The 15,397-nt window shown below is 37.9% G+C and overlaps 1 protein-coding gene across 1 annotated transcript in view; it reads right to left on the reverse strand.

Annotated features, from left to right (window-relative positions):
* Positions 1–1,123: 1,123 nt before the first annotated feature.
* The window catches only part of LOC102485690 (hephaestin), a 15,058-nt gene continuing 784 nt past the window's right edge, over positions 1,124–15,397 (reverse strand). Inside the window, exons 2-6 of the mRNA XM_006145947.3 lie at positions 14,510–14,735; positions 11,317–11,456; positions 10,325–10,487; positions 3,051–3,095; positions 1,124–1,731 (exon numbers count right to left, since the gene is read on the reverse strand). Coding sequence (XP_006146009.1) covers positions 1,499–1,731; positions 3,051–3,095; positions 10,325–10,487; positions 11,317–11,456; positions 14,510–14,732 — 804 coding nt within the window. The 5' untranslated portion in view covers positions 14,733–14,735 and the 3' untranslated portion in view covers positions 1,124–1,498. The remainder of the gene's footprint in view (positions 1,732–3,050; positions 3,096–10,324; positions 10,488–11,316; positions 11,457–14,509; positions 14,736–15,397) is intronic.

Consider the following 15,397-nt stretch of genomic DNA (forward strand, 5'->3'; position numbering starts at 1 on the left):
CTTTTCTTGGCATCTAGAAAATTTTTATCACCTATAAGATAGCTCTTTTTCTTTTCTTTTTTGTTTTTTTTCTTTTTCTTTTTTTGGAGACGTTTTTGCTATAGGGCGCATGCGCTCGCCAGACAGAGAGAGAGACAGAGAGACAGAAAGCGAGAAATCATTCCCTCAGGGGGTATGGCCACGCCGCAATCCCTTCTCCTCCATTCTCCTCTTGGGATCTTGGGCACGCACGCACAAGCGCCCAGCGTGAGTTTTTAGTCACTGGGTCCGGGACGCGAACCACGGTCGACTACATGGGAGTTCAGTGACATAGACATTACGTTAACTGCTGGTCCCAAGATAGCTCTTTTTCTAGAATAGTACCCACCACTCTGACTTTAAGGCTGCCTCTGGGACAACTTGGATAACTTCCTCATCCCCAAAGCACAAACCTGCAAACCTCCACAAAGGATAGACAGACCCATACTAAACTTTCCACCTCAAGTGTTTTATGTTTCTGTTGCAGTCACACCTTCCCAGGAATAATGAAAATCATGAATTCAGTCTTTTAGTGTTCTAATTAAGTACTTTAATTAACAGGATTTGGTACCTAAAACATAGGCCATTCAACATTTTCTTCAGTATCACTATGTAGTAACTTGGAGTACTGGATTTCTGAGGAGCTTCTGGCTCCAGAGGTTATAGAAGCTTATGACAGCAACAGGTAGTCTACTGCCAAGGTGAATCAAAATTCAATTAGGATTCCCAATTCCCACTCTATCTTCAATTCCCTATCATGCCTATGTTTTTAGTTCTTAGTTTAGATGTGGATTATCACAGTTCATTTGGCCTCAATTAAAAGTGAACTTATCAAAATCCTGGAAAGCATTAGAAACTCAATGAATTTTTCTCCTGGAATCTACTTTGTGAAAAGGATCAGATTTTTAAATTTTTTTTTTTTTTGAGAGGTTTTCCCTATAGGGCACGTGCGCTCGCCAGACAGACAGAGACATAGAGACAGAAAGCGAGAAATCACCCCCCCAGGGGGGATGGTCACGTCGCAGTCCCTTCTCCTCCATTCTCCTCTTGGGATCTTGGGCATTCATGCACATGTGCCCGGCGTGAATTCTAAGCCACCGGGTCTGGGATGCAAACTGCGGTGGACTACATGGGAATCCAGCGACATAGCCATTACACTAACTGCTGGTTCCCTGAAGCGGATCAGTTTTTAGGAATTTCTAGACTTCTAAACATCAAAGAATGCTATAATCTAGCTGTTGAAATTTGTGATGTAGGATACTAGGGGGCTCACCTAGCCCCAGATGTCCAGCTGTATCAAAGAAATTAAAGAAAAAGTGAAATCATATCATTTCCATGTAAATAAATAAATGAAGAACTACCCAGATAAGTTTGATTTAATCCTCTGCCTCTCTGCCATCCATGTCCCTTTGACATTGGGGTTAGGTGCTGAGAGTGCATTCCAGAGGTGCTTCCTGATGATATCCTCGGGTTCCTACTGTTACTGCTTAAGAGACAAAAGCTTGAAGCTGTCATCCAGGATGGATCTCCTATTGCGCCGAAGCTTTCTCTGCCGATGCTGATACCAGACCACACCACCAAGAACCAGAGCAGTGAGCAGGAAGATGACACCCGTGGCTATCAAAACATATGTCAGAATTTCCACATTCTTTACAGGGATCTGCATGCCCAGCATCCTCAGATTGACTTCTCCAATATCTTTGGGAACTGCTGCTGAAATGGAGTAAGAGGAAAATGGACACCATGAGATGGGGAATACAATAAAGAGCCACATTTTATAGTCATTTCCTAGAGAAACAAATCCATCCAATATGAGAGCAGACCTGTCTCTATCCTTCAAAAGACTAGCCAATGAAAACAGATCCAAGAGTTATAAAAAATCAGATAAACAAGATATCACCACTAGAATAGTCCTCGGGAATCTCTGAGACCCCAATCTAACTTGGAAAGAGCGCTAAGACTCAGAGTGGGATGGCCAGCCATGGTAGTGCAGTCGTAATGTAATACAATGCTTGGCAATGCTGAAGTCACATGGAAAGGTGCTAGGTTTGCATCCTGAGGTTTCCCCATGCAAGCTGTGTGCATGTGCTCATTTCCGTGATCCTATCTGGTTGCAGGTGGGAGTAGAATAACAGTGTGAGGACTCTGTTTGGGATGTCTGTTTATCTGTTTGTCTCTCTCACTTATTCAAAAGAAATAAATATGCACATATATGTTATTTTGAATAGGGACACAAAATAAACTAATTGAAATACACAAAAAGAAATACAGTCTGCATCCCCAAAACACCACCTCACCTTAACTCTCCTCACCCCCTCCAGGTCATAGCCTAGTCTCCTGGTTAACAGTTCATAAGATACTTAAGCAGATCATTATGACTTCTCCAAACACCACTGAAAAACCTTCAGACTAAGCTAATGATCTCTAATGTCCCCTTAAGCCATCATAACTTTCTGAGTCTTTCCTAGTCTGGGTGCAAATGAGGTGTCAAATAAAAACATTATTTGGACCTAGACAGCACAGGGCTGGAATCTATTTTTTTAAGGGTAGAAATGGCTGGTTCCAAAGGTTCAACTGCTTGGTATTACATAGATAAAGGGGAAAGAGGCAAGAATAAAAATAGCTGTTGAAAACTGTGTGACATTTGTTCTAGTCTCACATTGTCCCTATGGGGAATCCATGTATGTGCTACAACTCTTTTCATGCCCAACCCAGCAGTATCAGAACTTTTTTCTTGATTTCACATTAACTTAGAGGTTAAGATGGTAGCCTCCACTTGATGATAAGACTTTTTCCTCACAAGTCAGGAGACTGGGGCTGGGCTCCAAAGAAAATAAAACTGCTGAGAGAAGCTAAACTTTGATTGCCTGGTTTCTGAGGGCCTACAAACATTTTAGGTTGCTTCCTGCTAGCATTGTGATGCACTCCTTTTAGTCATATGAGTTTTATTTGCTGGAGATACCATATATACACATCTATCCACTTCCCCTCATATACATATAACTACCCAATTTATGTTTCACTCTACTCACCTTTTTCAATCTCTTTGGTGATGGTGGTGATAGTACTTGAGGGTCCTAGGGGAATAAAAGATAGGTTAACCCTGTTATTCTTCTTACCATTCCATAGGCTCCTTGTAGAGATTAGTATTGGTTGGGAGTATTTTTTTTTTTTTCTTTTCTTTTCTTTCTTTCTTTCTTTCTTTCTTTATTTTACATTTTTTAATACATTCAATCACATTATTTAGCTTACAAGGTGATCATTTCAATATATTTCTTTGCAGTATAGTAAGCAAAATGAACGGTGAATTTGCTACTTTATTGTCAAAATTAATATTGGTATGTTGATTTAATTTTGAGTAGTAACATAAAATAGAGACAAGAGCACAGGTGTAGGAGTCCAGAATGTAACTCACCCCTTTGTCGTTATTTACATATTTCTTGGTACATCCTCTATCACCATTATTGCTCTCTTTCACAATTTCCCATTCTTCCCTTTAGGAAGCCCCTGCTCCTTGTTAAATGAACTTCCCTATATGTTCAACTTATTTTCAGGACACTTCTCCTTGCTTTAATGAATCTGGAGTCTTAATTGAAAACTGTGAGTCATTTACACCTTCTCAATACTGTTTTGAGGTCATTATTCATCTCCCCTTTGTAAGAATCTATTTCTTTTAAGGATCATATTATTTGATTAGAAAAAAACACAGGCAGGCCAGTGGCGGCATGGTGGTTAAGGTGACTGGATTCCATATGGCCAACTTTGCAGTTTGAGTCCCAGATCCAGCAGTTTGAAAAACAAAACAAAACAACAACAAAACATGCCAGGTGCATGCACATGCATGCCCCAAATCTTGGGAGAATGGAGAAGAGACTGTGGCATGGCCATCCCTCCTGGGATGATTTCTCAATTTCTCATGCTCTCTCTCACTCTCTCTTTCTGTCTCTCTCTGGTGATCACATACACACTGCAGAAGACAAAACAAAACTGAAATAAAAACCAAAACCAAAACTAGTCACTTTTTGTTATTGTTACCTGGCAATTCCAGAGGTTCAACTGCTTGGTACTACATGGACTACATAGAAGTTCTTAATATCTGGCTGTCTTCCTCTTTATCAATTTCCACAATGAATGTTCAACTGTTCTACTCTCAAGCCTCACGGTGTCTGGATCTCTTTATTCCAATGACTTTAATATCTACTCCAATTCTACTAATCACTCTCATAGTCATGTTAGACTTGTCCAGAATTTCTCCATCTCAGAAATTTAAATTTTAATAACAATATTCTATCTTTTCAGTGAACTAATATTCTATATTCTAAAAATCTATTATTTCTCCCTCCATGGAATCTTTATTTTCTAAACCCTTCCATTTTTCTCTAACATACTAGCTTCATCCTTTCTTTTCTTACATCCTGGGTTAGGTTAACTCCATAGTTTATCACTCCAACAAACTAACTTTCCAGAAGTGTTGCAATCATTTGCTGAAACCCCAGTAACTGCACTTTCCCTGTATTTTGTCTGTTGCTAAAGGTTACTGGAGAAAACTGCACAAAAATAAACATTATTAGTCTTTGTGTCTAACTTCAGCTAAGCTCTCAATGTTGCTTGGCAACAATTACCTGATTAATTAATTTCCCATCCTCAATGTGTCTATTTCAAAGCTTTGCCCACTTTTTTCTAAAGCCTTTTTTCCTACCCTCTACCCTGTACTCTCAGCAGCTGACTAATCCCTCCATCACAAAAGAAACAGAAACCATAAGACAGAGATTCTATGCCTGTCAAGTTCTTCCCTCCAGACCTACATATTGATTCTTATTTTTTTCTCTTCTCGCTTCTTACAGTAAAAAGATTGCCTTTCTTAAGTATTCCTCAAGGTATTCCTTTCTTGGGACCAGTAGTTGGCATAATGGATATGTTGCTGGACTCCCATGTAGTCAACTGTGGTTCAAGTCCCAGACCTGGTGGCTAAAACTCACACTGCTCATGGGTATGTGTATGCCCACGATCCTGAGAAAAGAATGAAGGAGAAAGGACTGTGGCACGGCCATCCCCCCTGAGGGGTGATTTCTCGCTTTCTGTCTCTATGTCTCTCTCTGTCTTTTTGGCGAGCGTACGTGCCCTATAGCAAAAAAACCTCTTTCTCCCCCCCAAAAAAACGATAGTCCTTTCTTACTGCTGCCTCATCAGAAACCTTTTTCCAACAATTAGTCCTTTTCTCTCGATCAACTTTCAATTATTTCTTTCAGTTGGTACATATGGGGTTAAAGCAATACAAAATTAGATCATTATGAGGTATAAACAAGAAAAAAAAAGTAAGATTATGGGCTTGCTCATTGTCACAGAGCTATATGAGCTATCTTCACTCATGGAAATGTCCTGATGATAGGTATTGGGATGTTCTCAATATTACATGGCTCATATTTGAGGTTAGTCATTATTGCATATAGAAATAACTTCATGTCTTGGATTTATTGTGCCTTGGTTACATATCAATTGATCACTTTATTTTTGTTTTAAGGATTGACAGAACAATAGAGAGGCAGGACATTAGTGAGAAGCAGATATGGCTTATTACCTGTTGATGATGACATGTATAGTATTCTCAACTAGATTGGTCTGAGAAGTATTTCATGATGGGTAAAGTATTTTTATAAGCAAAATGAGAAATAGTGATTGACTGTTTTAAAAAATAATTAGAATAATAATAATAATAATTGGGAAAATCAAAGAAAAGATATTAAATGTTGAAGCGGGGAGATTAATGTCTCTGTATTGACTGACATGCATGGCATTCCCTTTTGAAAAAGCAATGTAATACACTGTAAAGTTATATGTAATCCAATGTAATATAAAGAATATTATGATGATAATAAAAATAAAAATCAAATCAAGTCAAAAAAAGGATTGACAGAACACAACAAAAATTCTGTACAACTGAGTGCTAGGAAATACTACTAGAGTAGTAAGTGGAAATAATCTAGCAGTCTGGGTTGCTATAGAACAAATATTTTCAATATATAGAGTAAATCATAATGTATAATAATTTCTCTCCCTTTCTGGGGGTAAAGAGTAGAGTTGCATTCTCTTTCCTAGTTTGCTAAATCTTTTTGAATGGCCAAAGATATTTCCCATTCTCTTTTCCTGCTTATAGAACACCAACTTCAATACCACCATTTTTTCAAAGCAGTATGACATTAAAAAAATATAAAAAGTGCAGGAAAAAAAATAGCCTTCATTCTTATGGGCCCCAGGAGATCTATAGGACTTCTTGGAAGGAGATTAATACCAGTAACTGGACTCAGCTCAACAGGCATAATACATTATGCATAATAAATGAGACACTTAATCTTTTAATGACCCACACACACTAAAGCCAACACATTCTATTCTTCTACAGTCTTAGTGAAGAACAAAGGGTTACTGGTAAAGAAACTGTCTCAACTATTTCCTCTCCATATAAAAATTACAAGAAAAAAGATTTTCCACCCTTGGTAACAACTCTTTCTGGGATAGGTTGTAATTAAAGTACAATATTTTTCTATCCTTAGACAGGATAGAAAGAACTGCTTTTCACAGCCCCCAGAAAACATATCAATCAATTATTTTTTTGAATGGTTTTTCATTTCTTAAAAGAGTAAGACTCATTAGACATGAGAAATTGATGTAAGTGTCTCTTGGAGGCTGAACCCTCTGACCACCTGCCCAGAGACTGAGATTTCCAGATATCTTCTCCCTGCACACCCCCACCCCCCAAGAGACTGAGTACTCTGTACACTTTTTTTTTTCTTTTTTTGGAGAGGTTTTTTGCTATAGGGCGCCTGCGCTCGCCAGGCAGACAGAGACAGAGAGACAGAAAGCAGGAAGTCACCCCCCAGGGTGGATGGCCACGCTGCAATCCCTTCTCCTCCATTCTCCTCTCAGGATCTTGGGCATGCACGCACATGCGCCCAGTGTGAGTTTAAGCCACCGGGTCCGAGACTCGAACCGCGGTCGACTACGTGGGAGTCCAGCAACATAGCCATTACGCCAACTGCTGGTCCCTCTCTGTACACTTCTTCAGAGACAGGATACTCTGGGCATACCTCTTGGAAACTGAATAATTTCCCCCACTCCAGATATTGACCTTCTTCTTCCCATCTGTAGCTACCACCAAGGACCCCACCCACGCACCCATCTCTATTTCAAGCACTGTGTGGGCACCCAGAGTCTGCAGAGAAAAACTCCTAACAAAGAAAATCTCAAGCCAAATGGCTTCACTGCTGAATTTTATAAATCTTTTAAAGAACTAACACTAATTTTCAAACTACACCATAAGATCCATGTAGAATAAATCCTCCAAACTCATATTATGAGGTCGCCATTACCTTGATATCAAAAACATATAAGGACATTCAAAAATGGTCACCAAACTACAGACCAGTATCCCTTATGACATCCACAGAATAGTAGAAAACTTAATTTAACAGTACATCAAAAAGATTATACACCATGAGCAGTAAGATTTATCTCAGGGAGCCAGTGGTGACATGGTGGTTAAGGCAGCTGGATCCCACATGGCTGAACGTGTGGTTTGTCCTACACCAATGGATCAAAAAACACACTGGGCACTTGTGTGCACTTATCCAAAATCCCAAAACAAATCAGTCAGCTTTCTTGTACAAAAACAACTAGCTTAAAAAAATTAAAAAGTGATCCCATTTATAATAACTACAAAAAAAGTATATTAGAATAAATTTAACAAAGAAAGTGAAATATCTCTACATTGAAAAATATAAAACACTGATGAAAGAAAAGGAAGACACTAAAAAAAAAAGTAAGATATCTCATGTCCATGAATTGAAAGAATCAATATTTTTAAAAGATGATACCACAGGGACCAGCAGTTAGTGTAATGGCTATGTTGCTGAACTCCCATGTAGGCAACTGCAGCTTGAGTCCCAGACCCAGTGGCTTAAATTCATACTGGGTGTGTGTGCATGCATGCCCAAGATTCCAAGAGGAGAATGGAGGGGAAAGGATTGTGGCACGGCCATCTCCCCTGAGAAGTGATTTCTCACTTTCTGTCTCTCTATATCTCTCTTTCTGGCGAGCACATGCACCCTAGAGCAAAAACCTCTCCAAAAAAAAAAAAAAAAATGATACCATACAGTGATATACATTCAATACAGTTTCTATCAAAATACCTTGGTAGTCTTCACAGATATAGAAAAAAAATATTATGGAATTAGAAAATAATATGAATAGTTAAATAAATTATACACCAATAGTATAGAATAGAGTATATGGAAATAAATTCTCAAACATATGGTCAGTTGATTTTTACAAAAGTCTCTAGATAATTCAGTGGGAAAAACATTTTCTTTTCTTTTTTCTTTTTCTTTTTTTTGGGAGAAAGACAGAGAGACAGAAAGCGAGAAATCACCCCCAGGGGGTATGGCCGCACCGCAATCTCTTCTCCTCCATTCTCCTCTCGGGATCTTGGGCACGCACACACATGCGCCCGGCATGAGTTTTAAGCCACAGGGTCCAGGACACGAACCACAGTCAACTACATGGGAGTCCAGCAACATAGCCATTACGCTAGCTGCTGGTCCCAAAACATTTTCTTTAAGAAGTCATTCTGGAAAAATTGAATATCCACTTGCAGAAGAATGAAATTAAATCCTCATCTTTCAAAAACAGATTAAAGATTTAGGTGTAAGATCTGAAACTATAAAATTACTAGGAGAAATGCTTCAAGACATTGATCTATGCAAACATTTTTCAAAGACCTCCAAAGCACTGATAGCATCAACAAAAACAGACAAATAGGATTATAAGCTCAAAAGCTTCTGCACAGCAAAATGAAGGTGCAGAGTGAAGAGACAACCTACAGAGTTGGAGAAAATGCTTACAAGTTGCACAACCAACAGGGAATTAGTAACCAGAATATATAAGAACTTAAATTGCTCAGCAGAAATATAATCCAGTTAAAATATGGGCAATTCATCTAAGCAGACAGTTCTCAAAAAAAGACATGAATTTCTAACCAGCATATTCAAAAATGCTCAACATCACTAGTCATCAGGGAAACTCAAATTAAAACGTCAGTGAGGTATCACCTCATCACAGTAAGAATGGCTATTATCAAAAGACAAAGGTTAACAACTGCTGACATGTTCGTAGAAAAGGGGAAATCTTATGCACTATTGATTGGTATGTTACTACTTACAGCCATAATGGGAAATAGTATGCATATTTTTCTGAAAACTAAAAACCCTATGGTATGGGCTCACTACTGGGTATATACCCAAGGGAAAGGAAATCAGTATGGTGAGAAGGTATCTATTCTCCTATGTTTATTATAGTGCTATTCACAAAAGCTAAAATATGGAATCAATCTAAGTTGCCCAACTATGAATGGATAAAGAAAATGTGGCATATATACACAATGAAATGCTAGTGAGCTAAAAAAAAAGGTGAATTCTTGTCATTTGATGCAACATGGATGAACCTGGAGGAATAGTACTAAATGAAATTATGTCAGCCACTAAAGGACATACAATGTATAATCTCATTCATTAGTGGAAATTAAGATTTGATTGTGTAGAAGGGGTGAGCGTAATGGTGGATACCAGAAGTTGGAAAGATAGGGAAATGGGGAGAACTTGGTTTTCAGATGCAAGGGTGCAGATAGGTAAGAAGAATATCATAGTCATAGAGTACTATTTCACAGCAGAATAGCAATAGTTGGTGACAATCAATGTGTACTTCAACATATTTAGAAAAGTAGATTTTGTATGTATATAACATAAAATAATAATAAATGACTGAGATGATGAATATGTTTATTGCCTTGATTTGGTTATTATACAACATATGCATGTTTTAAAAACCCAGCTTGTATCCTATAAAAATGTACGACTACTATATGCAAATTATACATTATAATAGATACTTTTAATATGACCCACTAGCAATATTTGTTGAAATAGTACTTCTAATACATTCTAAATAATAAATTTATATATCAACTAAATTTTTTTAAAGGAAGAAAACCTGTCATGGAACCCAACCAATTTGTGTCTGGGTCAACCTATGTAATCTCAAAGATGTCAAAGTAATTAGGAGAAGGGCATGCATCATGGGAACAAATGAAGAATGAGAATTGGAAGAATATCCAGAGGGGAACCATGCTCGGTCTTAAGACCTGGTTCTTAAGGAATTAGAAGAAGAGGTGTAAGACACTTCTTGGTATTACCTGATTCTTACAGATAAAGTGCTAAAAGATATTACTTGCCCATCTCGAGCAGTAAGGCCTTACCTTTTGGGGATAAAACAGTGAAGAGGGTCTCCATGCCAGCATGGACATGGTCAGTCACATGACAGTGCATAAGCCATGTCCCAGGGTTGCTTGCCACCATCTCCACGACTTCAAAGGTCCCTGGGAAAAGATCCACTACATCTGCTCGGTAGCTCTCTCCATTCTGCAAGAAAGATTAGGTGTGGGGAAGAAGTGAAGGGTATAAAAATCATCTCAGTATTTGTAGGACTGGAAGTCTATGGTGTCTACATCAGAAAGACGGAACATCAAGATTCCTATACCAGAGTGTAGTATTGAAAGTTCACTTTTTCCATCTCTGTTATAAATGCATCCTCACAAACTAAATCAATAGAAGAACTCTATCCTCCTCCTTTTTCTTAAACTTTCACAAAGTAAAAGATAATCCAGATTCCATTAGAGGGCTTACAGCTAGTATCTCCATTCTTTTAGCAGGCTGAAATCTGAGGAATCTGACTTAAACCTTGATCCCTAAGAAGCCACATGTTTCCTTTAGAAATGGATTAGATCCATGTATTTACTTTAGAAATGGATTAAACTTAACTTTTTGGCCATAACTTTCATCAACACTTTCAGATTTCTAAGTATATAAGAACTCTGAACTCTACCCCCTTTTCCTAAGACAAAACCTTCTTTAAATTCTCCATATTGCTCCATGTAGTGTCTGAATAGATGCTCATCTGATAATGGATTAAAGATTTTCAGATTCTGAGATGCCACTATGATACTTTTAATCACTGCTCACTGAGTCTCACATCCTTGGCTGAGACTAAATTATATTGATTCTTTCAATCTTCTTACCTCTTACATGTGCCGTTCTTCTTTTCCATATCAGAAGGAAAAGAAAGTCTAGACGGAAGTAACTGATCCTGGGACATATAGCTGGACTAGAATTTGTGATTCAGCATTATTCAATGGCTGTTAAAGCACTCCTCTAATCACCCCTGAGGGATTCAGCCCCTTTTCCAGCTCACCCGATAGAGGAAACTTTCTGCATGGAAGTGGACAGTGTGTAGGTCAATATCTTGGCCCATGGCCAGCATGTACCAGGCCACTCGTTCTCCTTGGTACATAGTAAGACCTCTGAGGTTGGCATAGAGCTTCCCATTGATGGCTGTAAAAGAAGAAAAAAAGGCTCTTGCATCTTTCTTTTTGACTCTTATTACTATAGACTTAAATTAAGTTCCTATCCTCTCTCATGATAGAAATAGGCATCTATGTTCCACTTGTCTCCCTGCAATTTATCTTCCAGATTGACATTACCAGGGTGATCTCTCTAAAGTAATCTGATCAAGTCACTCTGCTATTTAAAGTATTTTAATAGCTATTTCTTGCCCAAAATATTAAGTCCATGGATCTGTAGCCTATCCAGTATGGTTCTTCATAATATAGTTCCAAATCACCTTTCCAGATTGATCCCCTACTACCAAACACATTTATTCCAATTAGGGTGATTTCTTCACCATTCCCCACATAGTCCATGCATGTTCTTTGTTTCCTTATATTTCTGAGTTTCTCTCCCAGAAATCCTACCTCATTTTAACTGTCTTTTTGAATCCCAAACTTTTACTTCCACGAAGACTTTCCTGATTTCCTAGTTTCTCTCCATACATCTAATTCCCTGGTTCTATTAAACTTCTGTCTGTTCTTTTACTTTTACCATGGAGCAACGAATTAGTCTCTTTGTAATTGTTCTCCACCAAAATTTCCATTTTTCTTACAATGCTATTAGGCATGGAATGCTTCACTCTCTATTCCAAATAAAGTTAGTTCTCTCAGGCAGAGCTAGGAGTTCTTAATACTCATGACTGAACTTTTTCCCCTATGCAGACCTTCTGTGTCACTGCACCAGAGTTGAATATAGCAACTCACTTTTTCATGTGTGATACCGTTCCTCTGCAAGTGGGCACTGGAGAGTGGTAGTGGGCTCTGGTCCTATCAAAATACCCTTTCTGGTGTGGAACCTCAGTTCTATGAAAAAGTATTCCCTTTAAGTAATTGGAACTCATCCCTCCAATGGCTCATTGGAACTCATCAGAAACTGTCTTTTGTATTTACCTATGTGTTTTTTAAGTTTATTTTGTTCATGGTAGGGAGTATGTGTTCACACGAGAGAGAAAGAGAGAAGCACCCTTGGCAGAGTCTCATTATGCCATGATCCCCTTATTCTAGCCCTCTATTCTAGTTTAGGGCCTTGGGCACATGTGCACACATCCTGCATATTTACAAGCTGACATAGGGATCTGAAATTGCAGTCAGTCATGTGACTTACAGCACTGCAGTTCAGTTTATCACCTACTGGGATGCCAGTGTGGGTCCATTTACTTAACCTTTAACATGTAGAAGCATATATACCTCACTAGGCTTTATGTTCCTAGAAAGCAGGAAGTATATGTATATACTAAAGTATTATAGTTTCCTTATATATATATTTTTTCAGAATATAAAAAAGATACCTAAGCATGAGATAAATGTTTAAAAAAAGACTTGTTACATTTGTGGAATTAATAATTCTATCAATGCATGGGCCTGATCATCTGTCTCTTTTTAGGCTACATTCTGTTCTTTAAAGACATCAAACTATTTATTGTCATAGTAATGACTTTGTGCCAGACAATATCCCTCTACTACTCATAGAGGGGAGGTAATTTCCACTTTACTCCTCAAGAGGGTAAGCAATGGAAGGGACATTTATATTCTATCTCTGTGTCTATCTGCACCAAATTGTGAATTGAAGAGAAAGAACTAAACACGCTTGATTAAGCCCTTTCTAGATCCTCTCTCTTTTTTCCTCTCTTTCTCAGATTAGTCTGTCCACAGGAAGGGATACAAACTCATTTATTATTTCATTGTGGGTAGGATTCTGTCCTGTCCATGGGGGAAAGTTTTTATTGTCTATATCAATGACAAGGCATAAAAAATCTATCCATTGCAAGGGAAGTAAGCCCAATAGTTGCAGAACTATAATAAATTCTGTTTTTCAATTCACTTTCTCAGTAAAAAAGCTCATACTTGATCTTAAACATTTCTCTTCCTTAGTTGGTTTGGGAATTTAGAAGGAAAGGGAAGTTTTTTGTTTACTTAACTTCAAAGCCCAACATTATTTTTATTTTTATCTCCAGTGTCAGTACTCAGAAAGTGCTCAACAAATACCTCTAGATAGGTAGATGGTCTGGTACCTGAAGAGTTTAGATAAATGGACACATAAGCAAACATATTAAAGTTGGCATTAGGCAAATCCCTGCATTAGCAGGACCTAACAGTGCCTTTATTTCCTTTTTGTCCTGGGTTGTTTATTTCCATAGTATGACAGGACATTAAAAGTTTACTTTGCAAATTTTATGAATATCTTTTCTAATGTGAATCACTTATCTCTCTTCATGAAGGAGGCAGAACTACAAAAACATCAGACAACAAAATAATACTTTTTCATTCCAGTAGAATCACTATCAAAGCTGCACCCTTAATAGGAAATCTTGGACTGGAAGGGATGGAAGAGGATTATGTAATACATTCTACTACACTTAAGTGCTCCCTCTTACAGACACTATCTCTTGTTCTTGAAAAGCTACACAAATCTCTGAGCAAAGGAAGGTGCTGATGTATAATTTTCCTCCAAGATTGATTTGAGAATCAGAATGTTCTTCCTTATATTTTACATAAACCCAGTATGTTACTCTCTGAGGCTTTCTTCTTCAATTTTTCCATCTGTAAATTGAACCTTTGTTTTAAAAACATACTAAAAGATCCTTTGTCTGAATTGGAATTCATTGGGAAAGCAGATCCTGAATTTAGAGTGTTAGAGAAATAAGATGATATTGAGATCAAACTCAAGATTTTGAAAGAGATGGGCCCTAAGCCATCAGTTTACCAAGTATATTGAGGATCATAAATGTCTACCTTGCCTTCTTCAATATATTAATATTTACTGGTGTTACCATGACAACTTTACAGAGCCAGCTTTCTGCTTTCTGGGCACTTGATCTAATCTGGAACATATATCTGCTTTGTATATATGCAATTGTACAATAATAGAAAACATTTCTTTCAGTTTGTCCTTATCCCACCTCTATCCTTTCTGAAATTATAGATAGTGATGGGTCTATAAGAGTCCAATGCAATCAGTAGGGACTTGTTTGAAATAGGAAAATGTTTTTATCTACAGACCATGCATTTTATTGCTCTCCAAGAAAGCCTCATCCTGTAGGTTAACACGACCCTGTTCCTGGTGCCCATAAGTTGCCACGTTCTCTTCCAGATACCAAGATTGGTTCTCATCAAAGATCAAAAATAACAGAGCAAATTCTCGGTCCATGTCACTTCGTCCTCCGTGGGGCTTTAGGATGCCCTTTCGGCAGATGGCTAAGGGGCCCACCAGGCCACTATACATGTCCTGAGGAAGGGAAGAAGAGGAGAGAGATTGAGATAGGATTATTCCTGGGTAGCAATGCTCTATAAGAAGCTAGGTTCACATGCACACCCACTGTGCACCTTAGCACTTCATCACAAAGCTTTACATTTTGAGCACCCTATTATGTTACTTGAATTCCTTCTAACTACCATTTTGGGACATATGAAAAATATACAATCTAACTCAGGCTTTTGATAGGTTGAGCTATTCATTGATTTCTAAACTCACCATGTATTTTCACAACTCAGTCCCTTTCTTTGTGTTCTTCCCATTGCCTGAAATGCCTTCCCCTCTACCTCATCCTTCATTACTTGTGGGATACTGTAATTCAGCTTTCATGACTCCAGTGCATGTACCTTCCATTATTATTCTTTCTCTAGATTCTGTCTTGCTCAAATAGACTATACTCTTTCTTTCTTTTTAGATGGTGTTCTTTGAAGGCTAAAAATGTATCTTACAATTGTATCACTTAAAACAGTGAATAGCAAATGTCTGCAAATAGATGAATGGATTGAAAAATGTGGCACATATACTCTATGGAATACTATACAGCCATAAAAAGACCCTGACATTTGATAGAAAGTGACTAAATATGGGAGATTTATTGCTGAGTGAATCAAGCTAGGCTATGAAATATATATATA

This window comes from Tupaia chinensis, unplaced genomic scaffold, assembly GCF_000334495.1.
Source record: "Tupaia chinensis unplaced genomic scaffold, TupChi_1.0 Scaffold000160_1, whole genome shotgun sequence".
NCBI lineage: Eukaryota > Metazoa > Chordata > Mammalia > Scandentia > Tupaiidae > Tupaia > Tupaia belangeri.